The sequence below is a fragment of the Astyanax mexicanus genome, chromosome 20 (assembly GCF_023375975.1).
Source record: "Astyanax mexicanus isolate ESR-SI-001 chromosome 20, AstMex3_surface, whole genome shotgun sequence".
Classification (NCBI taxonomy): Eukaryota; Metazoa; Chordata; class Actinopteri; order Characiformes; family Acestrorhamphidae; genus Astyanax; species Astyanax mexicanus.
This window is the reverse complement of record NC_064427.1, coordinates 23,601,729-23,628,982: the sequence shown is the minus strand read 5'-3', so window position 1 is coordinate 23,628,982 and position 27,254 is coordinate 23,601,729. Positions and strand designations below refer to the sequence as shown.

At 36.6% G+C, this 27,254-nt stretch overlaps 1 protein-coding gene across 3 annotated transcripts; it reads right to left on the bottom strand.

The window, feature by feature from the left end:
* Positions 1-26,889, bottom strand: smad2 (SMAD family member 2). 3 transcript variants are annotated; one of them, XM_007260822.4, is made up of 12 exons: positions 26,707-26,889; positions 26,301-26,410; positions 20,460-20,944; positions 11,839-11,928; positions 11,094-11,287; positions 9,902-10,036; positions 8,723-8,785; positions 8,345-8,398; positions 6,928-7,140; positions 5,456-5,593; positions 3,397-3,541; positions 1-2,400 (listed from the first exon to the last, which is right to left on the bottom strand). In XM_007260822.4, the coding sequence occupies exons 3-12, from the start codon at positions 20,696-20,698 to the stop codon at positions 2,277-2,279; spliced, it is 1,395 nt and encodes a 464-aa protein (XP_007260884.1). In that variant the 5' UTR covers positions 20,699-20,944; positions 26,301-26,410; positions 26,707-26,889; the 3' UTR covers positions 1-2,276. The 3 variants fall into 3 exon arrangements, with proteins under 3 accessions (XP_007260884.1, XP_015464207.1, XP_049324516.1); XM_015608721.3 differs by having other exon boundaries at positions 8,711-8,785; positions 26,707-26,888; XM_049468559.1 differs by lacking the exon at positions 11,839-11,928 and having other exon boundaries at positions 8,711-8,785.
* Between the last annotated feature and the right edge of the window lie 365 nt (positions 26,890-27,254).

The window sequence follows — 27,254 nt, the reverse complement described above, 5'->3', positions numbered from 1 at the left end:
TTCATGAGAATTAAAACTTTTTATTAGTGTATTTATGAAGTCTGCATATGCAACACGCCTGAAAAGCTTATCGCCTGATAACGTTCACGTCCTACCAATACATCTCTCTAATGGTAAAATAAGCTCACCAACTGTAAAATGCTTTGCCAAAAAAAAAGAGAAATAAAAAGTAAAATAAAATTATATACACACATACTGTATATGCATATATGTCTGGGCCACTTAACAGTTCTTCTATTTGGTATACTTTCCACACCCAGTCAAAAATGGCAAGCAGAATGTCCCCAGTGTCTGTATGGCCTCCGCTTTTAGGTTTCAAACAGGCCATGACCTCTTCTCGTCTTCTCCGTACTAGTTGCACTTTAAGTACAATCGCAAGTGTAATAAGATCAATGAAACTAAAGAGAGACAAAAGGTGGGAGAAGGGGAATGGATATTTCAAACATCTTGCCACTGTCACAACAAGTAAAGAAAGGCAGACAGCTAGATCACAGTCATTAGTAAGTTGTACAACAAGCACACACTAAAGTTGCACAAATCTCCTTTGTAAGAAGCAAATCGTTTTAAGAGTCTTTTGTCTTTTTTCTTCTTTTTTTAACCCCCAATTGCAAGCAAATAGAACACTGCCATGTCTGTTTCTGCAACATCTGACATTAGGTAGCTGTTTTCCTACAGAAAAACTGGAGGTTGTGGAAAATCATCCAGGGCAGGCAAGGTGTCATTTGTCCAGAAGCCAAAAAAAAAAATAAAATGTATATATATATAAATGTAAGGGGTTTTGTTTCCCCCCGACCATAACAGGAAAAAAAAACAGCCTAAATATGCTTGAGGCATTTAAAAAAATAAAATCAATAGGCAGGTAAATATTACGGGGCAAGATGTTCGGACAACAGCTCGAGTTGGAAACAGAGGAGAATATAAAGAGATACTGTTTGTGAAAGATTTCTACTAACATTTCTTTTTGTATGATGTAGGACATTTTCATTATGAAGCCATGTTCTGTTAAAAAGAGGGCATGATCTAAAAAAATATTCAATTCTAATAAAAAGGAAGAGAGCATTAAAGATTTTAAATATATTTATATATAAAAATACATGAAAATACAAAAAGTAGCTAAAAGAAAGATAAAGGAAAAAAAATCTCGTGATTGTGAAGAATAACCTACTTTATTAACACTTAAAGCTTAAAAGGTTGGATTTTTTTTGTTTGTTTTTGAAAGATTTGGATTGTGTGATCATTTTTATTTTATTTTTTATTATATTTTTGCTCATACTGAAAGAAACCGTTTTCTAAGAAAAAGGAAACCAGACTCCAAAAGCACTCCACGGCGATCTAGTGAGCATCATTTCACCTAGTGAACAAAACGGCAGCAGGGAGGGGCGAATACAGGCTTCTACAGAGACACAGAAGAAAATATTGGTCCGTTATTTTTTTTTTTCTTCATTTTGTTACAGTTTGCTTGGTTTCCTTTTTATTAAACATTCCTATCTGTTCACGTTAGATTTCAGAAGAAGCATGCCATACAACAGCACACTCCAAATCAAAGGCAACATTCTTTTATAGTGGTTGTTGGGGCACGACGATTGTGAATCGTTAATGTATAAGGTGTCTTTTGGCTTTTACTTTTAAAAACTGAAGGTTTGGGGGGTGGGGCAAATCTGGAAGGGAGGGGCAAAATGCAGTCAAACTTTGATCTTGTTGATTAGTCTCAGCAATGATATTAAGCTTAAGGAATATGGACTTTTTGCCAGCAAAAGTAAGCTCTTTGTTAAGCGAAAAAAGAAAAATTAAAGGAAAAAAAAAATACGGCAAAAAGTTCATGTGGTCACTTCATCGAAGGGAGGGAGGGAATGCTTTGAAACATTTTGTGCCAAGTTATCAACTGCCTTCTGGTACTTCCCTACTACAGACACACCTTCCCTGGTCTTCATTAAAAAAATAATAAGGAAAAAAAAAATCAATATACATTTCAAATTCTACCACTAATACATTTAATATTGAGGATTTAGGGAGAAAAAATAAAGATAGAATCAAAGGTGCATGAAGCTGATGTGACAGCAAGTGCCATGTTCAGTTCCGAACAGTGAGAACATCAGAAAGAAAGAGAGCTAGAAAGACAGTGAGAGAAAGAGAGAGAAAGACAGAGAAAGAAAGAGAACTATGAGAGAAGGGGATTATAGCAAGTCTGTTGTTCTTCTAGTTGTCATTTGTTGTGATTGTAAAATCTGTCATTTTCTGGGAAAGGAGGGTCTTCGTCATGGTGGTCGTCGTGGTGATTAGGACATACTGGAGCAGCGGACAGTGGGAGAGCCCATTTGGGTCAGAACCTTGTCCAGCCACTGTAGTGGGCCATTCAAGTGCAACTCAATCCAGCACGGAGTGCTCGTCACAGTCTGCCGTCTGACACAAAAAAAAAAAAAACATGAATTAGCTTGTGTAAAAATCTGGTCACTTTATTTTCAAACCAAACTAAACTGTAACTTTTACAATTAGTATGACAATTAGGACTGGAAAATAACTATACATATATAAATAAAACAAATGTCAGAAAAATCAATATCAATAAAAATATGATTTTCAAAACATTTTCTGTATTTTAATATCACTCAGAACCTGCTGAGGCCTGACCTGAACATAACCAATACATTTCCATGACTTTTCCATGTTTTCAAGGCAAATTGTCATGACCACACGATCTATAAAACATCAGTGCAGACATGGACAATAAAGCAAAAAAATCAACTAAAACTTGCTTCAACACTGCTAAAGCTATTAGCAGTGCAGCTAACTGCTCCAATGCTGCAGAGGCCAGCCTTTAGCATTACGGCTAACCACTTCAAGGCTTCGTCCACAAACTTTTGCTCCTCCTGCTTCTTTCCTACCCCAGAAAAAGTTGGTGGAGTCAAGGAAAGGAGAAGAGGAGGTGGTACAGATAGAAGGAGCAGTAGTAAATGGAGAAATAGGACAGCGGAACTCTTAATATGATGTGCGATTGCTTTCAGCATACACCCCATACTGGAGCTGTGATTAAAAATCAGGGTTTCAACAAATATTGATTTCTAAACTCTTAAAACTTTATAAATATGAACTATTTTTTACATTATTTGAGGTCTGAAAGCTTTGCATCTTTTTGTTATTTCATTTATTTGGAATTTGTAAGAAACACTGTCTATAGTTTCTAGAATAAAACAACATTGTTAATTTTACTCAAATATAGACCTATAAATAGCAAAATAAGAAAAAATAATTTAAGTGGTCTCCTAATTTTTTCCAGAGCTGTATATTGTAGACCAAAGGCAGAATTATATTGTTTTATAAAATGTTGGCTGTATTACCGAGCCATCTTCATCATAATCATCATCATCATCATCAGTAGTATTACATCCATGTCCCTACCTGTACTCGGCTCCCCATCCCTTGACGAAGCTCATGCGAATGGTACACATTCTGGTCAGCTGATAAACGGCCTCGAAGCCCTGGTTCACTGACTGGGCCAAGAGGGCGGCAAATTCCTGGTTGTTGAAGATCTTCAGGTTACAACCTAACAGGAAGAAGCAGCAGCATATTGAGATATGAAATCTCACCATCTGAGCAGATCCAGGCTGGGGTCACTATGAGTTTTAAATTAGTCACCAGGTTCAATCAGATTGTGACCTCATCGTTTACTTTTCCAAAAACACTGATTACAATCAAATTCCCAGCTCCTAACTGACGAAACCACCTAGTGTCCCTCTCTCTGGATTGGCAGGTCTTTTCACAAGTTTCTACAAGTTATAGGTCCTTAAATCAGCAGCTCTCAGACTAGTTATCCCTTATGGGAACAACCACAAGCTTTGGATGTGCTATAAATAAATAAAAAACTTTAGGCTGATATGTTATTCCATCTGCAGTAATTACATTTAAATAAGAATGTAGTCCCTGAAAATATCACCTAACCAACATTAACAAATAAATACACAAGTAAAAAAGCTCTGGTTGAAGAACAAAAAAAAACACAGAAAACAGTGTTCAACATAAATGTACCATTAAATTTAGGTTTAGACATTTTTCAAGACTTGTCCAACACTTCCACATTAAACATACATTGATCTACATATAAATAAGCACATTAAGGACATTGTTCACATATATGATAGCAGAATTTAAATAGTAGTACTTAACATACACCGTGGTCACACAAAACACACTTATTTTTAAAATAAAACTTTCTAAAGAAGGAAAGTACCTTCTTAATTTTATTTAAAAAAGTCTATATATTTTAATTAATTCTGCAGCCTTTTATTGGTCTATTCACCATTAAAACAACTGTCAGGGTCACATTATTCCAAAAATGAAAAAATAAACGGAGATACAAGGTTTTTGTATGATGCTAGAAACATACTAAATGCTAGGGCTGAACGATTAATCGTTTTTTAATTGAAAAATAACCTGCAAGTGTGCATGTGAGGATTGTAGGCCTTGGGCAAGAGAAAGAAAAAAAATAATAATACATAAATGCATATTATGTATTTAAACACACACACACACAGTGACCTGCATGACAAGCGCAGTCACACATATGAGTGCATCGAGAATTTGCACGAGTGCCAGCCCAACAGACGAGCAGTTTCTGGTACAGGAAATCTTGAAGCCCACACATGTGAACATCAACATTTAGTGTGATGTGGAGTCCCTGCTGCTAAACTGAGGCTAAAAATAATTACATCCTAAACGGTTAAAGATAGTGTGTTTAAATGTGAAGCTCTCTGTTAATATCATTTTTATATAGAACTGTGAGCTGAGAGAGAGAAACCCGGTCCTGCAGCGTTCATACTTTAGATTTTATATATTTATAAATCTTATTAAATAAAACTTACTGATAAGATATGCATTACTATACAGGGGTTACGATATAATATATTGCAAATGATGCTAACTGTAAACTGTAAACAATACGATATATTGCAAATGCTTCAACTTCCTATAGTATTACAAATATATAAACTATAAAATTTGAATACAAAAAAAAAAAAAAAAACACTTTTTTTTAAAGAAAAAGAACAGAACTGTGAACTGTGTGTTTAATCACAACCCAAATTGAACCACTTCTTTACATATAAGCTAATAATTAAAGTATCGATACTGTATTGCAAAACAAAATATTGCGATACATAGATATATCAAGGTTTTTACACGCCTATTTACTTTCAGATCAATACACTCATCAGCAAAAATATATTCATAAGCACTGTTGCTATTTAAATGTTGCAGGCGGAAGGCGTGAAAATAGACTGTTGACGGAGTGCAAGCAATGAACATCAAAATATACCAAACAAAAAAGTGCAAATTAAGAGAGTGGTGATTTTATCACACACAAAAGCAAATATCAGTTCAAACTCTACAACAGCAGATACACAATATTTAAGGCTAAATGACCGGACTGAGACGCAGGTAGACATGAACACAGGGAGCTTACCTGGGGGGATTTTGCAGACGGTCGCAGGGTGCCAGCCATACCTCTGGTTACAGTTGGGGCTTTGAACAAAGATGGCACTGTCACTCAGACACTCGGCAAACACTTCTCCACCGATATAATACAGCCTGACTCCCCGGCCTGTGAGCAACAACAACAACGAACACGTCAGAATTTCTTGATAATTCTGTTTTACAGTCTGATTACTATTATATAAGACATCCAGACAATGAACAGAAGTTTTACTTCATATTTTACATAAGAACATACTACTTTCTGTAAAATAGAAAGCACTATCAATTTAGCCCTCATTGATAACTCCATGTTTATTTTTATAATATAGAATAAAAAATAAATAAACAAATAAAATCCTGACTAAAACATCTAATAAAGTAAAAATGGTAGAGTTATCTAAACCCCTCAGACAAAGATCTGTTGATTTTAAACTATGGTTGAACTTTTTTTTTTTGAAGACTCTTAAATGCTATAAAGGTCTGTTCTGGAAGCATTTTGTGAAAAAAAAAAAAAAACTCAAAAGAAACTCATGATTGAACAATTTTACATCCATTTAAAACCACATCCTCTTTTTTAAATCACCACATTATGACAACCTTATACGGTCACCCTCTTTGTTTGGTGTCAGAATATTGATGTATCGCTTAAATATCATGTGCATGTGCAAGCAAGTGAATATATTTTTGGTTTGTAAGGAATGCTTCTACAGAATTTCCTTATCAGAAAGGTATGAGAGGTCAGGTAGCCAAATGATACACAAGTTGCACAAGGCACGAAAACAGATGGAAAGATGTCAATTGAATAAGCTAAACATGTACAACATTTATTTTGCGGAAAAGGTTACATTGCTTGAAGCACTTTTAATCTCTTTGATGAAAAAAAAACAGCAACAAAAACGGCACATTTTTTTGTGTGTTCATGTTTTCAACCACTTGCAGTCTGTGAGGTTCTCATAGTTTACTGATATCAATTATCAGTTTGACGACATTGGAAAAAATTGCTGTATTTTGTTATTCTGCGATATAACCACATCATAGAGTATATAGTAAGAACATTTTTCAATAATTTAATGTTACGATATTGATAATGGAGTACCTGTACCAAATACTGCAGAAATCAAATATAAATCTGCCTTTGGTAGTTATGCCATAAAAAAATTAAACATACAAAAAAAAAATCCCTTTTAGACAAAGCAAATTGTGGCAAATGTATTGTTTAATTTGACTTATGTGACCTTCACAGGGCCCTAGAAAATCTGTTCTCATATTCATTCAGGATTTCTTTCAGATTTGTAATTGTATTTTTGTATATTAAGCCTTAACCCTGTGTTCTCTGCATTGCAAATATCACAGGGCTACACATTGCATATCCTGTGATGTAACTATTGCGCTTGTGCACACTGCAGACGATGCTCAAATTATTATATTGTGCAGCCTGAGTTTGACAGATCCCAGGTGTACCTATGTGTCTCCGGGTCATCTCCACGGTGGCGTTGCGGTTGACATTGGACAGCAGGCCCAGGCAGAAGCGCTCTGAGTTGGAGGGGTCCGTGAATCCGTCCACGGTGAGGGAGGGCTGTGAGGCGTGGAAGGTCTCCCCCACCCGCTGGTTCAGCTCGTAGTAAGCTATGGAGCACCAGAAAGCAGGCTCCGAATAGGTCACCGGCTGGAGGTCTACAACACAGATAAATTAATTAGAAAAAATATATATATACACTGATTATTTATAATATTATTATAAACACCTCTGTTTCTACACCCTTTAACCAATTTTTAAACCCCCTGAAATAGAAAACTTGGACACAATCCCATTTCCCCCCTTGGCCTGACCACTTAGCCCTACTAATCCTGATTCTTGTTAGGCTGTAACAAGACTGAGAGTTAGAGGGAGGGGTTAGGGCTAAATGTCCCTACATATGGAGATTTTTCAGATGCACACTTAAAACAGAGGCCTATGATAAATCACTGGTAAAATGGCAGCACGAACGAGCAATGCAAAGAAAAAGAAATGCACGAATTTTATATATTTTACTTCTTAAAAATGATAACCACCATCATTACTATAGTTTAATGTGTAGTTTTAAATGTTTTAGGATAATTTTCATCTTCATAACAAGGCTATTTTCTTTAAAAAAGGCTATTTATTTGTTTTAGTACCTGGATAACTTTTTAGTTCCACTTCAAATTATACAACAGAAGGTAGAGGCTGCAGCATTAAACATGTATCGGGAAACAATGGTAAATAAAAGCTAAATTTTAGCTCCCCATTACAGAGGAATTAAGAGTGACAATAATAATTCATTGCTGCACCACCTGCCTCCTAACTAAAGATGTAAAACGCTCTAAAGTTAACTCGTTAACCAGCTAGTTAATCAGATTTCACCCCTTCCCCTTGTAACTCTGCTACAAAAGAAGGTAGGGGTACAAAAATAAATGGTAATGGGCCTTTATAGATCAATAATCAGACAACAGACTGTTTTCTCTCTGTATACTTTATTATTATCTTCCTTTCACCCTGTTCTTCAATGTAAAGGATCCACAGCGTAGTCCACCACAGAGCAGCTATTATTTGGGTGGTGGGTTATTATTTTTCTCAGAACTGCAGTGACTGCACTGGCATGTTTGATCCACTTGAACACACACAGAGCAACCCACAGACACAGCAGTGCTGCAAGAGTTCTTAAACACTGTCTGTGTCCACTGCATTTGTGTGGTAGTCATAATGTTATGCTTGATCCATGTTTATTTACATATTTTCCCCCCTCGTTATTCTGTAATAAAGGCTGCCAAATCTGAACACAGCTCCCAGAAGTAGAGCGTCTGGTAAAGCAGCGTGGGTTCAGGAAAGCTGGGAGATGATGTAACAGGTCGCCCTTACCCATGCCATGATTGACGGGCGAGAGTGTGCTCGGCGACAGTTCAGCAGGAGAGCCTGGCCAAGAAAACACAAAATGTATTTTTAACACCTCCACACATTTCAAGACAAACTGCACGACTACACAGCAAAGAAGCGCAGGGATAAAAATAAGCCCAGGCTTCCTTTCTACTTTCATTTCTAATTGATTTTTATAGACATCAATATTCATTTTTAAATATTAAAGTATAAAATACAACATATCTGAGCCTAGCAGAGGGCTGAGGAGGAGAAGGAGGAGGACTACTGCAGTAAGAGCATGAAGTGCTTTACTGGCTACAACACACGCACTGCCATTCCCATGCAGTGATGGCCACCGTGGGAATGTACCTGTGTCCATACTTTGATTCAACTGCTGGTCACTCGTCTCTCCATCCTCGCTGATGTAGCCCGGCGGAGGAGTCTCTGCGGATGGAGAAGAAACATATTGTATGCTTTAGACAAGAGTTGTGTGTCTTTTGGGGGTGTGTAATGTACTGTATTGATACAATGATGATTTAGGGTATTTTATTATGATAATGATATTGTTAATGAAGAGCCAAGGTACTGACTGTTTTACTATGTAACAAAACAGATGCTTTAGATGTTTTATTTAGTATTATTTAGTATTCAGGAGTAGGGGTGTGTTGTATTACATGGTGCAAGATATCTTCAAACTTTATAATAATGAAAAAGATCTATATTGGTGATAAAAGCAGTATTCTGTCCTAAAAACAAACTTTTTTTTAAAGTTTACATGCATGCACTAAAATATTCTGCACTTTAGTGGTGTGGTAAATTTACTTCTTAATTTGAGTCTTGGTAAGTTACAAAACAGAAAGAGAAACAGACAAAGGTTTGAAGCTTTTGTTTCTAATAAATGTTTTAAACTGGTAAATTATTCAAACTAACATTTATTTTGCTGCAATATTAATACAATATATTTTAGTACTTTGTAAGAATATTTAAGAATCATTGTAAGAATATTGTATAATATTGTTAAAAGTACCCTAAAATATTATAATATTATTTTTTGGAACATCACCCATCCCAATTTAGTAGCAAAAACAAAAATAGTCTGTAAACTTGTCTATTGGGTAAACAACAGCAACTCTGTACTTTGATTGTATAAAATACTAATAATAATGTAAGAAAAAATCTGCAGAATATTTAGTGCATGCATATTAACTGCAAACAATCCCACAACCAACAATGAACAGTAAATAGCATAGCAAATCTAAAGAATATCACTATTCTCACAATACAGTTTTCATTTTTAACATTTTGAAAAAGGATAGCATTATCATGTATGACACAATACAGCACAGCCCTATCACCAACATAACACACAGACAGACACATTAACACTAAGGACAACAACTCTGCAATGCAGCAGCTCCTCCTAAATCAGTTAACACACACATACTGAGCGTGATCCTGAGAGAGATATGTGTAAACATGAGGGCACAGTAAACAAACATTTTCAGTAAAAGATAACCAACAAATGATTATGATGCATGCTGGGTGTGTGTTTGTATTTACCTGGTATATAGTTGTTGGGGGGTTCGATCCCAGCGGGGAAGTTGGTGTTTTCAGGTATGTTATGGGTGTAATCATCCAGAGGAGGCAGTTCAGTCAGAATCTCAGTGTGTCTTGGCACTAGAACAGGGGGAAGAACTACAAGGGCAACCATTAAAAATCAGTATGTTAGAGAAGAGCCAGAGACAAAGTACTGAAGTAACAAAATACATCTCTAAACTAATCAAAAGTCTGGGGATGTCTTGCACACTTTATAGCCATGTGTTAAAAATAAATACATCTATAAATAGATAAATAAATAAACAAACAAATGCTGTGTATTAATGTTTTATTTAACATCAATTAAGGAAAATTGTTTATATGCGTAATGTGCCCAGTATTTAAAGAAAACAGTGTTCCAAAAAGCTCACTATCACCACTATGTAATGTGTGTTAAAAACAGGGCCGTTTTATATTTTTACTTTCTCCATTTCTTTAAAAGTTGTGATTTTAATTATTATATTGGACTACCTTGTTTACCTTAACTACACACATTACCCTAAAAATAAAATGGTTACTTAAGAAGTATTTTGAATCTGGTGTTTAAGTGTTTTAAGAGAAGATAATTCAAAAGACAATAATAAATTAAAGACAAAATGTTCCTTTTTTTCAATATGAAGCATACTTACGAAAAAAAACTATAAATTAATAATTTATCTAAAAACTTTGTTAGATAAATGATATAAAAAATATATATTACTTGAATAAGCGAGAACCATACAAACTATAGCCAGTTGGTGCATCCCTATTCTGGTTAAAGGGGAAATCCAATGCATTTTCAGAATTTCTGCATTATTAAATAGGTATGATATAAATAAGTCAGTTTGAGAGTTTGAGTTTTAGAAACAGGGGTCAAATGCTCTTTAATGTCTTACCTATGAAACTTTTATAAATAAAAAAAATGTTTGAGGGTGCCAAGGTTTGAGGTTTTTTTTCAACAAGAACTGTCCAAACTACTTACTTACATACAGCACTTTTCCTCTTGGCCTTCAATACATTTAATAAAAGCCAAGATTTTATCCCCAGACTTTAGATGGCCAGTGTAAATCTTTTGATATTTAAGAGTCTGGCTGGAGCAAACACTCTGCTTTGAACTCTGAATCCTAATAGCTGCTGTAAGGAGCAATTTCACATATTAAAGCATATTTGTCTGCACCTGGTGTCTCCACCCGCTGGTAGTGGTAGGGGTTGACGCACACCTCGTCCTTCTTGAGGTTGAAGGCGTACTCGCAGGTGTCGATGGCGCGCAGCTCGTGGTGGCTGTGCAGGTCCGGCCATCGCCACAGACGACAGTAGATGACATGAGGCAGCCCCTTACGGTGGGACACCTGCAGACGGCCGTCCAGGGATCTAACCCAGGCACACACAGGAGAGGAGAGCAGAGCAGACGAGAGGAGAGAGGGAGAGGCAGAGACACAGCAAGAAAGAAAGAGAGAAAGAAATACAGAGAGATATAGAGAGGTATAGAGAAAAAAAAGGAGGAGAGCGAGAGAGAGAACGTGCCGAATGGTCGAAGGAGGAAGGAGAACATGGACGGAGAGAGGGAAGAGAGCTGGTTTAGGCTTAAAATCGGCCCGACATGAAGTAACAAACCAAACTAGAAAGCATGTTTACTGTTTTATAATGGTAAAATTACTGTGATTTGTATGAATGAGGAAAAAATGTGCTGAACATTAAACTGAACAAGTTTAATTCTGCTAATACTAGCGTAGCATGTCCAGAAATGTTAAATTCTTTACTTAAAATCAGTTAGAATGGCCTAAAATTTTTAAAAAGTGAAATGCACAGCCCCTGGAGAAGGAGAAGAGTAAGGCCTCTGCGCTCTCTCTCTCTCCGAGCCGGCGTGGACCGGATCCCACAGCACGGGTGAGTGCAGCACAATGACAGGAGAGGATAGTCACCTGGTTTGGTCAGGGTAGTTGTATAGGCCTGAGGTATCCCACTGTTCTATCGTATTTGGTGTACTCAGTCCCCAAATTTCAGAGCAATTGCTGTGCACAGAAAAGTAAAAAGAAAGAAAAACAAACAAAAGAAAAAAAAAAAAAAAAAACACAAACAAACAAAAAATGATAAACATGGGGCATGAATCATTCAAAAATACCAAGATGATGTACCACGGTGGGATATAAAAAGTGTTATTTCTTTTATTGGAGATGTTCTGCGCTCCGGGTCTGGAGGCTACAGTGCAGTCCACCTCAAATAAAAGAAGCCACGCAAATGGACAAACCACATTCAACAGTGAGATCACAGTGACAGAACAGTGAGATAAACAGTGAGATGAGCAAAAGAACAGGACAAACTCACAAATGTACTTTTTGACATTGCAGTGTATTATAAAACAGCTGTTATAAATATGTTATAAATGGCAGAAAAATTGAGAGTGAGTGAATGACAGTTTTCAACATTTAAACATGCAACACAGGACATTCATGAGTTGAAAACAATGTGATCTATTTCTAGTAATAAAACACCACATTTCCACATTGCATTTAAATATTATCAGTCAGTAAAAGACACACAAAGCCCTGAACAACTTTTTGAAAGGAATATAAAATGAAAAATTTAACAATGAGAGAATTTACCTCAGAATTTAAGAATTGAAAGAAGGGTTATTTCTTTTATAGGAAATGTTCTGAGCTCCATGCCTGGAGATTAAGGGTGTACTCACACTAGGCAATCCGAACCGTGCACGGGCACGGTTACCTCCCAAAGCACGGTTCGTTTGGGTAGTGTGATCGCTCCGAACCGTGCCCGGGCACGGTACGCTGAACCGTGCCCGGGCCCGCTTGGAGAGGTGGGCCCGAGCACGGTTCACTTGGACCCGGGCACGGTACAGATGCAGTGTGAGCGCAAACCGTGCCCAGGCACGGATCAAGATGACGTCAGTGACACATTTTATTATTACTTGAGTTTTATGTTTCGCTCCTTTGGTCACTATTTATGTATACAGCAAGTACGTCTACCTTACTGATGAACGTGAATTGTAGTACGCGAGTAAAGCTGCAAATTTCTCCCTGGACGTCTGCTGCTTGTGTAAAAACCTTCTTACACGTGCAGCACGATTAGCAGTAAATCGTTGTGTTGCACAATCAATGAATCTCTGGTTCAGTTGCGTATTTGCACGCCCAAAACGACTCCAGAGAAACAAAAACAACAGTACAATCCTGAACTCCATTGTTTTGCGCGCGCATACTGTTCTTCAAAACAAAAGTCACCTGTTGACGAAAGCGTGCTCGAGCACGGATCGTTTAGCGCAGTGTGAGTGCAGGCCTGCGGGGGAGTGGGGAGGGGGCCGAACCGTGCTCCGGCACGATTCAACCCAACCGGGCCTAGTGTGAGTACACCCTAAATTGCAATCCACTTAAACAACTATTCATGTGGAAAATTCTTTTGGAAACTTTTGAAATTAGAGATTAGAAAAATGTTTACTTCAGAATTTCAGGTAATAAAGTTCATCAATGTTTCTTAAAGTGCTTAATCTGATACCGATACTGTTGAATGTGTAAGAATGTGCACGCTGAAGGAAGCAGACACACAGCGGATGTAGTTTCTGCAAGTGTCACTTCTGCAGGCTATGCAATACAGGGCTAAACATCACACTGGGGCAAAGAGCCTCTCACTAATCACTCAGCAACTGGTTTCTTTAGATTAGACTACTACTTTAACCTATTTTTAAGCATTACAATAAGGGTTGAATTACACCAGCAGTGCTTTTCACCCAGAAAGGTTTTTGTTTTTCTGTCTGAAAACCAATAATAAATAGGAAGATAGATGATCACAAGCCATCAAACCAAGCTGAACTGCTTAAATTTTTGCACCAGAAGTTATCCAAAAGCAGTGTGTAAGACTGGTAGAGGAGAACATGCCAAGATGCATGAAAACTATAATTAAAAAACAGGGTTATTCCACCAAATATTGATTTCGGAACTTTTAAAACTTTATGAATATGAACTTGTTTTCTTTGTGTTATTTGAGGTCTGAAAGCTCTGAATCTTTATTTCAGCCATTTCTAATTTTCTGCAAATAAATGCTCTAAATGACAAGTATTGATTCGGAATTTGGGAGAAATGCTGTCTACAGGTTATAGAATAAAACAATAAGGTTCATTTTACACAAACATATACCTATAAATAGCAAAATTAGAAACTGAAGTGGTCTTAATTTTTTTTCCAGAGTTGTATAAAGCAGCAGGCAATAGCATCAAACTATTTTGCAAACAAATGCTATGAAAAAAATAATAAATAAAAAAATATTGTATTATTGTAAATTTTAAACAAAGAACAGTTCTTTTGTTTACGGAATGAAAAAGAACTTGTGTGCTGGCAATATTTACTGCGTTTTACAGCAGTGCTGAAGTTGATGGTGATAGCAAAAATGGCAAATGGCAAAATTAAAAATAACGGCCAGGAAAGAAGTGAAACTACCCTTGTTTAAACTAAGTGAAACTAGCAGAGTTAGGGGAAGGGGCTTCGTTTCAACATACGAGCTCTTGCTAAATTTCTCAACACTTTCCTTAAACAAACACGGAGCTGTTCAGCACAATACAAAACCCTGCAAAGAACAATTACTAAACCTACAGACCAGCTGCTAATGCATAACCTGAAATGAATACATGTTAAATCAAGCGTGCTCATGCTATTATTCTCGATTAATAAACGGTGACCACCACGATAACAATAGCCATTTATTACACTCACACTATAGTGACTTAAAAAGCTCTCTGTACTCTGAAAACAGAACACTCACATCTGGGAGGAGCAACAGCGGAGGCTTTATAAGACTTCTGCATAACAATATATTTCTTATTTTTAATCAATATGATACATTTCTACTTGTGCCAATATTTGACAAAACACACCCACTATTACTAGCTTTAAAAAAAACTATTTTAATGAAAAAGTTTTTAGCTCTAGTTATGCATGTTTTTTCTTGCCTTTTTATACTTATTTCATATCTTTATGCTGTCTACTTTATTTTCAACCACGTTTTTTATTTTTAAATAATAATAATAATTTTTAGTACTACTATCTTCTCATATTTGCTTTCTTCTTTACTGGTTTTAGTTTTTTTTTTTTCTTTTATTGTTAACAATTGTAATTACCTGATGTTGTAAAGCACTTTGAGCTGCATTATACTTTTTAAAAGTGCTATGTAAAAAGTTTAATTATTTATTATTTGTCAGATGCTGTAAATAAAACATTAAAACATTTATCACAATATACAGCTCTGGAACAAAATAAGAGACCACTTAAAAATGATGAATTTCTTTGATTTTACCAAATTAAAAACCTCTGAAATATCAAACCAAGCTGAACTGCTTGAATGTTTGTACCAGAAGTGGCATAAAGTTATCCAAAAGTAGTGTGTAAGACTGGTGAAGGAGAACATGCCAAGAAGCATGAAAACTGTGATTAAAAAAACAGGGTTATTCCAACAATTATTGATTTCTGAACTCTTAAACTTTATGAATATGAACTTGTTTTCTTTGCATTATTTGAGGTCTGAAAGCTCTGCATCTTTTTTGTTGTTTCAGCTATTTCTCATTTTCTGCAAATAAATGCTCTAAATGACAATATTTTTATTTAAAATTTGGAAGAAATGTTGTATGTAATTTATAGAATAAAACAACAATGTTCATTTTACTCAAACATATACCGATAAATAGCAAAAATCAGAGAAACTGATTCAGAAACCATGATGGTCTCAATTTTTTCCAGAGCTGTATGTTGATACTGAACAGCCCTAATTCTAGTAATACATCATATAATATAAAATATAATATAAAAAAAACTAAATAAGTACTGCATTCTTAAAAGTTACATTCAGTACTTTAGCCTGCTTCAGAAGCACCACAGTCAGCGAGTGTCTGATGCAGACTGGTGACACACTTTCTGGGGGTATTAACCCCAGTTCCCTGGAGTGCAGGAGACCCCAAGCCCAACCACTGAGAACCCATCTGCTAGCAGCCCATTGTCTCAAGAGACCAAAGCCACTCCAAAACCCATCTCCACACGCTTATCACAGCCAGGCCAGAGCCTGAAAGAGAAGAAGTTGTCTTCTAGATCAATAGTTCCTCTCTGGAAAGGATAAGTTATCTACAAAAGACTGTGTCCATGTTATCTCAGGCAGAAAAACTTCTCTGTGAAACTCTAACTGTGCCCGAGTCTCAGAACTGATCCCACATGAGATTAAACCAGAGGGGCGTCCCACTGCATCACAGAGAAGCATATGTCCCCAGCCTGTAATCTCAGGGTATGATGGCTGAAAACGAGCAACGCTGCTCCTGATAGGTCTCCTTTTCAGGTTGCGTCCTCTAAATGTATGCCAAGTTATCATTTTCATAATCCTGTAAGAGGCAGGTGTAAACCGAGTAGTTCAGTAAAGGGTTCCTAGTCTACAGAATCTATTGTTCCTTGTTAAAGAATAATGATGTTTGGGGGCTGAGAGATGTCTAACGTCTAATGCTAAAATCGATGCGCCGAACAAAAGCATATGGCGGAAATATTCAACCAAATAGATTACAGAATTAATATAGATAATATAAATACAGATTTAACTTATTTTGTATACTGTACTTGCATAAATTAATCAAAATAACACATTAAGCAACACCTTTAAAACTAAATCAGTTTATTTAGTTTCCTACCTCTTCACAAACTGTAAATATGTTTACCTGCCAAAAGAATGGCTAACTTTCTCTATTTCTCAAAATTTTCTAAAGCAAATTTATGACTAAAATTGCACTGCTTAAGTAAATGTACGATTAGAATAGCGGTATTTCGGTGCATTTACGATTAATATTCGATTGCTTAACTAAATGTATGATTAAAATAGATCTACTGAAGTATTTAACAAACTGCACTGCTTAAGTAAATGTATGATTAGAATAGCTCTACTGAGGTAAATATATAACTAAAATTGCATTGCTTATGTAAACATTAGAATGGCTTTACTGAGATTTTTATTAACAAACTGCATTGCTTAAGTGAATATATGATTAGAATAGCTCTACTGAGGTACATTTATGAGTAAAATTGCACTGCTTAAATGAATGTATGATTAGAATAGATCTATTGAAGAACGACTACCAAAACAGTGTAACTAGAACAGCACTGATCAGTAAATATTTTTAAATCATAGTTTTGTAAGTCTGTGAACTGTCTAATTTAATTCAATGGTGAAATAAAAAAAATGCAAAAAGCTGCAGTATCTGGCCTTCATACATGTTTAATTTGGTTTGGCTTTGGTCAATATTATTTATTTTAATCAATCACTAAGAATTTTCTAAATGTAAAAAGCTAAATCATCTAAAATAGCTTAATTCAGTGAAAACTTGTGTTAAAATAAAATAATGAAAAGCATTAATAACAATTTATAAGTAAACCACACTAATTTGCGCTTGGACACTTTTTACATGTGGCAAGATCAAAACAATATCCATATAGTATCCAACCTAAAATCATCACGACTTAAAATAATAAAGCACTCAGATTTCTACACTTACAGATGGCTACTGTCTGCAGTCAGACAGAAGGTTTTATGACAACCAGTTTCCTCTAACCTGTATCAGTAATCTGCTTTTTGTCATTGCTCAGACCCCCGCCCCCCTCTCAAAACGGGCTGATGTGATATCCTGTCTGCTGAGAAGATAATGTCATCTGCTCTACGTAAATACTGACCTGAAGGCCATTATGCCCCCCTTCATCAGTAATTGATGGAATTATACGTGCATGTACAGTCTCCTTTCTCAGCGGATTTATCCAAGTGGATGAAAACGGGGGCCTTAATACCACCACACAGAGGCAGCCAGACAACAGAGTGCTAATGTTACAATCAATAAGCTTCAGAAACGCAACCCCATCCATCGCTCTGGCTGCAAGAGCCGGCAGAAGAAAAGCGTTCCCTGCATCTCTGCACTCGCTGAAGGCATGTCCGCAGATACACTATCAGTGCTTCTTCTCAAAGGACCTGGGCAGATAGTGAGCACTGCCAGGAGCTTCAACCGGAAGCCACATTAGCACAGATAAGGGTTTGTTTTCCTTGAAAAAAGGCAAACAAAAACAATGAATAAGTGCACACGACTGCGATACACCTCAGACGTGCAGCGTTTAGCCGAGTATGTGCATGCCAGCATGTTAAGTAAAAGAATACTGATGGCACCCAATCTTACACAACCCTATCCAGTTATCCTGATTTTCCCTTTTAATATATCTAAACTTCTACCCATTAAAAAAACATCCATAAAAGCTTATGCAGATTCCAGTATCTTAACAATTCAATTTATTGCGATAGATTGCAATATTGTAAGCAAGGTAATAAACTGCTATTATATTTTTTAGGGAATCTGAAGTGCAGAAATAAAGCATAATACAAAATGAACCGCTATCTGACACCTATTTTTTTTTTATGTATATTGGTACCTCATGCCATTTCTTTGTGATTTATTAATAGTTTGATGTACCTTTAATCACCTAAAACAGGTACCGGTAATTGTTAATTAAAAATTGATTCAGAGTTTTAAAAGTTTCGCAAAACATAAAATCACAATACTTCTACTTTAAGAAAAACTAAAAGTTACTAAGAAGTTACAAAAATATATATATATATTTTTCATATCTGTGTTTTTTTGGAGAAACCCATTATTCATTTTAAAAAATCTAAATTAGCCAAAACAAACTTCAATAAATTCCAATTAAACTACAAATGTAACAGTAAAATCCTATAATTCTATTGCGTTAAAATGATATGCTCCTTTCTTAGTGATAAAATGATACACATCTGATAATACTGTGAATAAGTGGTTTAAAAACATTTTAAGCGCATTTTAAAACAAAATCATTATACTTAAATAACTGTAGGATTTTATTTGTGTATTTTTAAGAATCTAAAGCTACCATTGCACTGCGTATTTGTGTAAACTTAATTATCTATATCCTATGTTGAGGAAATTTCTTCAAACACCGTGATGCAATATTTGTACCAAATCACCCAGCCCTACTCACTCATCACATTTCTAAACAAAAAACTAGGATCATCTGCATTTGTAAAAGTAGGGGTTGGCAAAAGTTATGGGGGCAGTCTATGTTGGAAGGTATTTGAGACAGTTATTACAAAACATGAGAATCAGAGTAGACAATGATGTCTTCAACCATTCCCACCAATCTCCAAGGTTAGTGGACTGATTAGAGCAGAAAAAAACAGCTCTGCTAAGAAACTTTCCCACCCTGTGAAATCTCTCTGGAACAACTCAAGGGAAGAGAGAGGGTCACTGAGTTTAAAGCACCTTAATCAGCAGACATGGGTCATCTTCGCTGTTTAGGCTGATGAAAGGCTTTCTAAAAGATGGTAATACTGCTTGTTCAGAGATTGCATGTCTTCAGGATTAACCAGTGCTGAAGATTTATAATGTGTGATGAACATTAGAAGATTTTAAAACGAAGATTTTCTGTTTTAAATTGTCGCTATCCCACTTTTTTGCATTCTATTTTTTTATTAATAAGACATAATTTTAGGAGTATATGTGCTAATATCCTCTGTTCTGACCATGTATTGTAACTCGTTCAAAAAGCAGATTAGGCTGAAATGCTCAATGTAGAATTTCAATGTAAACCCTGAAACTGGGAATTTTAAGTACTTGCTTGCTTGCGGTTCCAAGTAAGCAGAGTAGGTAACAAAATGTGATGTGTAAACCTTGTAGAGCACTGATTGGCCATACATTTTTCACTTAAGAAAGCAAACTGTAAAGTTTTTTGCTGATAATTTTATTATTTTCATAAGGTACTGGATTATATTTCTTTTAACTTAAGAACCAAAAGAGATACATGAGATCATAAGGCACACACTTTCAATGTATGAATTATGCAGAAGGTATGATATGTCGGTAAGGTCAATAAGGTGCTTTATATCCTTCTTGACTGTCTTAGTCCTGATGATAAAACTTTCCGATGATAAAGCGCTGTTCTTTTTGCGAAACACAAGGTTTCCATTTGTTGAGTCTAAAAGCTCCAAGACTACACAGTCTTTACACTCTCTAGATAGGTTAATATCAATCAATGCAGAAGCAGGAAGGCTGTTAAGGTTGGACACGATGACTGGGCATTCGAGTGCAGATGAGGTGAAATGAGAAAGGTACAAGAATAAACAAGCAAAGTCAAACTGACAGACTTGAACTGAACACAGCGTGGATGGTTGGCACAGACAATTAAAAAAAATCAAATAAAGCAATGCTGCTAATGTGGTAGGTGCACCCTCACCAATCGATTAAAGATTAAGGATTAAGTAGTAAGGCAGTAATGCGCCTGTTTGCTACAAATCGAGTTGAATACATGTCCAATTTAAACTTCAAATTTCCTTTTGTTTTAAAGCACATTGGGAGAATGTTTGGATAGCTATGAGTAAACATAAAAACTGCATGATAGCAGAGGGCAGAAAGCAAGGCTTGGAAAGGTGTGTGAAGGCATGAAAAGGTGTTTTGCATGTGTGTTTATACGTGGAGATGGCGTTTTCGGCGGCGCTGGCATACCTGGGGATGGTCACACACTTGGTGTTTAAGTTCTGTGTGGTGATGGCCTTCTCCAGCTCGTCCAGCTGGCCAGTCTTCTTCAGCTTCTTCACCAGGCTCTTCACGGCCTTCTCGCACCATTTCTCCTCCTGGCCGTTCTGCTCTCCGCCCCCGCCCGCTCCGCCCGAGCCGCTGGCTGACTTTTTCCAGCCCAGCAGGCGCTTCACCACCGGAGGGGTGAACGGCAGGATGGAGGACATCGCCGGGGTTTCGGGAGAGCGGTCAGTCAGTTAATCAATCAATCACCCCCCTCCTGGGCAGGTTGGTTGCAAGAAGCAGAGGGAGGCTTGGAAAACGGGGCGAGAAACCCGCTTTCCTAACAGGGTTTTAGGAAGAGGGCCACTGGGCTAGGGTTCTGAGGGAGCGTTAGTCGGGGGGAGGGGTAGAGGGGGCGGGAAGAGGCGCTTAGGAGATGGAACAGGGAAGGGAGGGGGCGAAGGGGTTACCTGAGTGAAGAAAAACAAAAATCAAAAAGTCTGATGACAGACCGTGCAAAACACAGGCTCAAACAGGATTAGAGAAGAACCTCCAGACTGTTCCCGCACCCCGAAGTACGCCCCTCCAAGAGAGATGCCATAGAGAATGCTGGTACAGATTTACATGCTTTGTGAACACCGTTCAGACAAATAAAGAGGGTTAGTGGTGTCACATAAGGCAACTTTCACATAGAGCTGGGTAATATGGTGATATGGGTAAGATGATTTATCACTATATATGTAAAAAGACATCAGCAGTTGCAGATTCTTTATAGTTTTTTTTTCTATGCATTGCACAGGGATTTATGTTCAGCTTTTGATCATAATCATCTTATTAAATTGAGACTAATTATGCTCTTTGTAATGAAAAGTACAGTTGGGTCAGTGTTCTTGAAAGGAGAAATCCGGTGTGTAATGGACTTTGGTTGTAGTGAAACATGATAACAAATATAGACTTTTGTCAAATAGCCAAACTTAGCTCACCTCAGAATTTTTGAAAAACAGCACCTTTTATACAAAGCTCCAAACAGTTTAACAATGCTAAAGATAGAAATAGCTACTTTTACATCATTTACAAACACAAAGTAGCTCCACACTTCAGGTAGCTCTCCAGGTGCCGCCATCTTGAAATTAAGTTACATTAAGTTGACTGACAAGCACGAAAGACTATGTAGGAGTGGGGAACAGATTGCAAAATTATTTCAATAAAAATTAAAATATTGCTAATATCCTACCGATTTATTTATGCTCATCACTTAACTTATCAAGACTAAATGGAAGGCTACTTTGATCTTGTTAATGGTGTAAAAATAGCCATTTCTTTGCATGAGCAACGCTACGCCCCATCACTAGCATAGTGGGACGCATCAGCTAAAAGTGCTGTATTTCAGAATGCTGGGGGTGAATGAAAGTGGGCTATTCCACAAAAAGTCGTACTTGTTATCACGTTGTGGGTGTTTATACTTGTGAACTGACGTGTCTGCATCACTCTGCAGTTACACTGTAAAGGCAGAAATGCGAGAGAAGTGGCTATGCATAGATTGGATGCAGAAGTATGACTGGGCAATAATTAAGATGTTAATTTATACCTCAACACAAATGTATAGTAAAAGTTATATGATCTTTCTGATACTTCAATGTAATCTATTATTTTCAGTATCAATTACTAACTGATGTTTATTACAGTGCACAGTACGCAGGTACCAACACCAGTATTGTGCATTCTTTGCAGCTTGTAGCCTGTCCATGTTGATATCGGATTAATATTTTAAATCAACAATCATTAGATCTAGTTTTTTTTTTTATTGTGACAATTCTTACCATATCGCTCAGCCCTATGCAAAAGCACAATTGGTCTTTATTTGGGATATGTTTAAATTAACAAAGACAATAGGATCAAACATTATAAATGTTAAAAAAAAAAACATGACATACCTTTTTAAGACTTAAAAACGATTAAAAAGTGTAAAGGATGTTGGTAAATAGGGTAAAATGTTTCTAACTAACAACACTGGTAGAAGTTTAGTACGGAAACTAATGAAACTGCACAGCAGTAAACAAAACAAGAGGCACAGTTTCTTGGGGGCACAAACTCGACCACAGAGCAGATTAGTGATAATGCAAGCCAAAAGCTCAATATTTGATTCAAAGAGAGAGGAACACATGCATGCAAGTCTTTTCATTTCACAGCGTTCCCACTTTCATTTGAAAATTGGTTCCACTCTGAGAGAAGAGGAGCATCACAGCATTAGTATTAGAGACTCTGTGGACTCTCTTGTTGCAGGCTGTAGTGACAGTGATGTCCTCTGAGCTCACGGCCCAGTAAAGGGCGATTGTGAACATGAGGAAGTGGAAGTAAACATTAGGAATCCAGGGCTATTGCGTTAGCTTTACAAAATGGCCAATTCCCAGAGAGGGCCCTTGCTGCCATAAGCTTATTTATCATAGAGGAAACGAGCCACAATGAAGAAAGAATGCCTTCCAAATGACCAGCAAAAACATTGCTGGAGACAAAATAAATGGAAAAATTAGTGGATATAAGCAGAAATAACAAAGCACTAGCATTCAAACACGCAGTTTCCACCCCCATCCCAACATAGACATGTTTAAAACTGAAAACACTTCATTAATTCATCAGAAGGTTTTGAATATAGAAGAGAAACATGAATATTAAAGTAGATTCATAATAAGGCTGGGCAATATGATAATATTTTACTGTTATTGTGAATAAATAAATTGTCACAGTAGAAGTGGGCAATACAACAATATTTCTTTGTATTAGGATAAACTGTGATTTTTCAATAAACAAACAGTATGCTCTACTAAGCATTTGGTGGATATGATAAAACACCAATCAACTGCACATTTCATTAAAATAAAAAATAAAAAATGCATAACTATTTCTTGAGCAACTGGATGAAATTAAGCAAATTTATGAATATAAAAAAATCTCTGTATTTGAATAGCATTTTTTAATCTGCCACTACAGATTGAAAATAAAGTTTTCTATATTGATTGTTTTTTAACATATCCCACACCTGTGTCAAAGGGTGCCTTACTGAATATTCTAAACAGTTCATACTTAGAGAATAGACTCCGACTAAAATGTTTGATTAGTCCTCACACTAGTCCCTAACTAGTTCAAGATCATGTTTAATCGTATTTACCCTCGCAGTTTTATTTAAGATACTGTATTCAAGCTTCTGTCTTAGCTTACCACATTCAAGAGAAATGAAGTGTTCTGTAAATATACTGTATTCCAGTGATTCTAGTGTATTGTATCCATTGTATATACTGCAAGTGCCATATTTCATGCCTACATTATTTTATTTTGTCATACTGCCCACCACCAGCTAAAGTGACTTGCATTTACCTCAGAACAGTGTATTTAAGCATTAGAGCCAGATTTCAGTATTAAATGCCTCTAGAGTTTCAGGACTAAAGTCCATGGAGCTGATGAGTTCTTGGAGAGCCTGATCGCTAATTAATCTCTTTACACAGCTCATTTGGTGAGTAGAGAGTGTGAGAAAGAGTGTGGTTAAATGACTAACCGTTCTGTTATAACTCTTACTGTATGGGTTTGTGGGTATGAACACAACTGTGCCAAATTTAAGCATGATGGAGACTGAAGATATATGAAGATAAAAGCACCACACTAGATAGCAGCTGGATGCTTATGGCAAGATGTAGCAGGAACAAACTCTTTATTATAGACTAGTTAAAGAAATGTTTTGGCTTTTTTCTTTACAGTAGTCTGAAAGTGTCTGAATTACACATTAAATTTATTATTTTTCTGCACTTTCTATCTGTGTGTAGATTTTTGTTAAAAGTTAGCATTCTAACACCACCTGAAGTACTGAAACTGTCGACTGCACTATGTTGACAGAAGCATACTGTTAGTTGCTAGGTTCTCTCTCTTCTGCATAACATCCAGATATGCTCATTTCCTTTGTATCAACAACCAATTGTTAAAGAAAAAAGGGGGAGTTTCTTGATAGAAAGACACAAATACAAGTGCAGAGCTCTCCACTTCAGAAGCACCTTTTTACAGCGATGATGGGTGTTAAGAGTATTTTCTAATCTATGCAACAACAAAAAAAATCGGATATGTTAATACATTTAAACAAGAACTGAATTCAGCCAGACTGTATCCACTGTTCAGATTTCTGCTTTTAAAATGCATGCAAATGTTTATCCACATATTAAGCTAACTAGATAGTGCCTCATTTTTTAAACATAAAATTAATAAACGAAAACGTGACACAAGAAAAGAAATAGTATTTAACTGGGGCAGTTCAATTGTTTATAATTAGGGATTTAGGGGCAGATTTTGGTTAGTGCATCCCTGTTTATTTAATTTACAATATTTGCTGTGGTGTCTTGTCATAAAGGTCAGTGTAACTTTTATCAGTTAAATTTTGAGAGTTTGAGGCCAAATTTGATAAATATTGGATATAAAAATGTATATACTTTTAATTGTTTATTATTATTTCTGCATTTCACAAACAGAATTTTAGGAAAAATGAAATCTTCTCAATATTCTGATTTCAATTTTTGCATCAAAAACATCATGGTATAATAAAACTTACTTTTGTTACAACTGTGTTCTGACAGTTGCAGAAACGATATAAAACACATTATTCTAAAAAAAAAGTAATGCAGTGGTGCTTCAAAATGTTCTATTTCAGCCTCAGTCAGAAAATATTAACTGAGGCCCTACAAGTAAACAGGGTAAAAAAATAAACAGGGATGCAGTGAACGAATAACATTTTTTATGAAACAAGAAAAAATTATATATATTTCTGCACTAAGTAAATAGACTAGATATGTGATTGATCCATATTAATTATTCGATCTTGAAGTTGGTAAGTCATTATACAGTTCTGGAAAAAGTAAGAAACCACTTCAGTTTCTGAATCAGTTTCTCTGATTTACCTATTTATACGTATATATGTTTGAGTAAAATAATCATTGTTTTATTCTATAAACTACAGACAACATTTCTCCCATATTCTAAATAAAAATAAGATGCAGTGCTTTCAGACTTCAAATAATGTTCAAACAAGTTCAAATTATAAAGTTCTAAAAGTATAGAAGTTAATACTTGGTGGAATTAGCCTGTTTTTTTTTCATCACAGTTTCATGTATCTCCGCTCCTCAACCTTACACACTGCTTTTGGATAACTTTATGCCACTCCTGGTGCAACAATTCAAGCAGTTCAGCTTGGTTTGATGGCTTGTGATCATCCATCTTCCTTTTGATCATTTTTAATTTGGTAAAATCAAAGAAACTCATACTTTTTAAGTGGTCTCATTCTTTTCCAGAGCTGTATATCTAAGATATGTTGAGTGCCTCGTTAGTAGAAATCTTGTTTGTTTTTGTTTTTTTTTTGCAGTAGTGTATTCCTGAAATATTTTTTTTTTTATTTCAGTGTTTTGGTATATCCCAATGAGTATCATGATGATATATGAGCCATATCACCCACCCCTACTATCATAACTAGTGTCAGTTATTAATTAGTAGTTAGTTTAGGCAAATACTTAAATGTGTATTAGTGTGTTTAGTAAATGCATAAGCATTATTAAATTAAATGTTAAATTAAATGTTTTTTTATTGAAATCAAGATTTAAACTACACCGATAAACCGGTCCACACGTTGCCAGCAGTCTATGAAAAAACACGTAGCTTAGGTTAGCTAACCTAACTTACTTAGCTAACGTTACCCATCCACAGAAAAACAGGCCAGGGCCTACAGAAGCTGCTCTTTACAAAGAGGAGATATTAATAAATGGTTTTTAAAGGCTTCTGTGTGCGTCCAGCACTTACCTCGGGCAGCAGGACTGATGGAAAATGTGGAGAGGAGATGTTGTTTTATGGCTGCATGAAAAGCCCCGTCCGAGCGAGCGAGTCCCGGGGCGAGAGGCTGAGGCTAGCGGCTACAAACGAGAACAAACCCAGAGTGTGAATGCAGATGGAGCCGGCCACGGTTACACAAAAACACAGCACTGTTCAAGCATCTTTTAGCAGTATCTGTAACCGCGGAGAGGTGATGGTGCTGGAGAGGTGGCGGTTTTAGTGATTAAGGAGGTGTGTGTATGTGTGTTCAGCTCAAAAAACCGCTAAGTTAAGCTCGGAGGCTTCGCCACTTTGTTTGACAGAAAAATAAACAGGTTAGAGACGTGTTCGCGGAGCAGCTCCTATTTTCACCTATTTTTACAGCAATAAAACTCACCTTCAGGATGAGCCGCCGGCTTTATGCACACCCCAAAAATGTGTACGGACCCTCCACACCAAAACCTGGCGTTTATCTCCGTCCTCCAGGCTCTAAAAATCGATTTAAACTGTATTTTTCTTTCTCTCTGTAGCCAAATTACAGCAGCAGACGACGGTGGCCTCTCTCATATGGACAACCGAACCTTAACGCACTCAACGCGATACAGGCCCGCCCTCAGTCCCGCCTCTAGTCCCGCCTTCGTGCTGCTATTGGTCAAAATCTCAGCCAACGCGCTTCTACTTAGAATACATTGGTCAGCATCTGCCGTCAGTATATCCAAATATTAATTATGCAAAGCGGCCCGCGTACCCCATTGGTCGTCCAGACTCGCCATTCCCTCGTTGACGTTTGGATTCCAGGCCGCAGGCTGTGGTTTGTCGACGCGGCCGTCCGTCTGTCCATCTGTTTGCTTCGTAACCGAAGCACAGAGAGAGAGAGATGCGCTGAGAGCCGAATCGCAAAGTGGGTTAGATACGGCTGCACAGCCCCATCAAAGCAAACAAGCA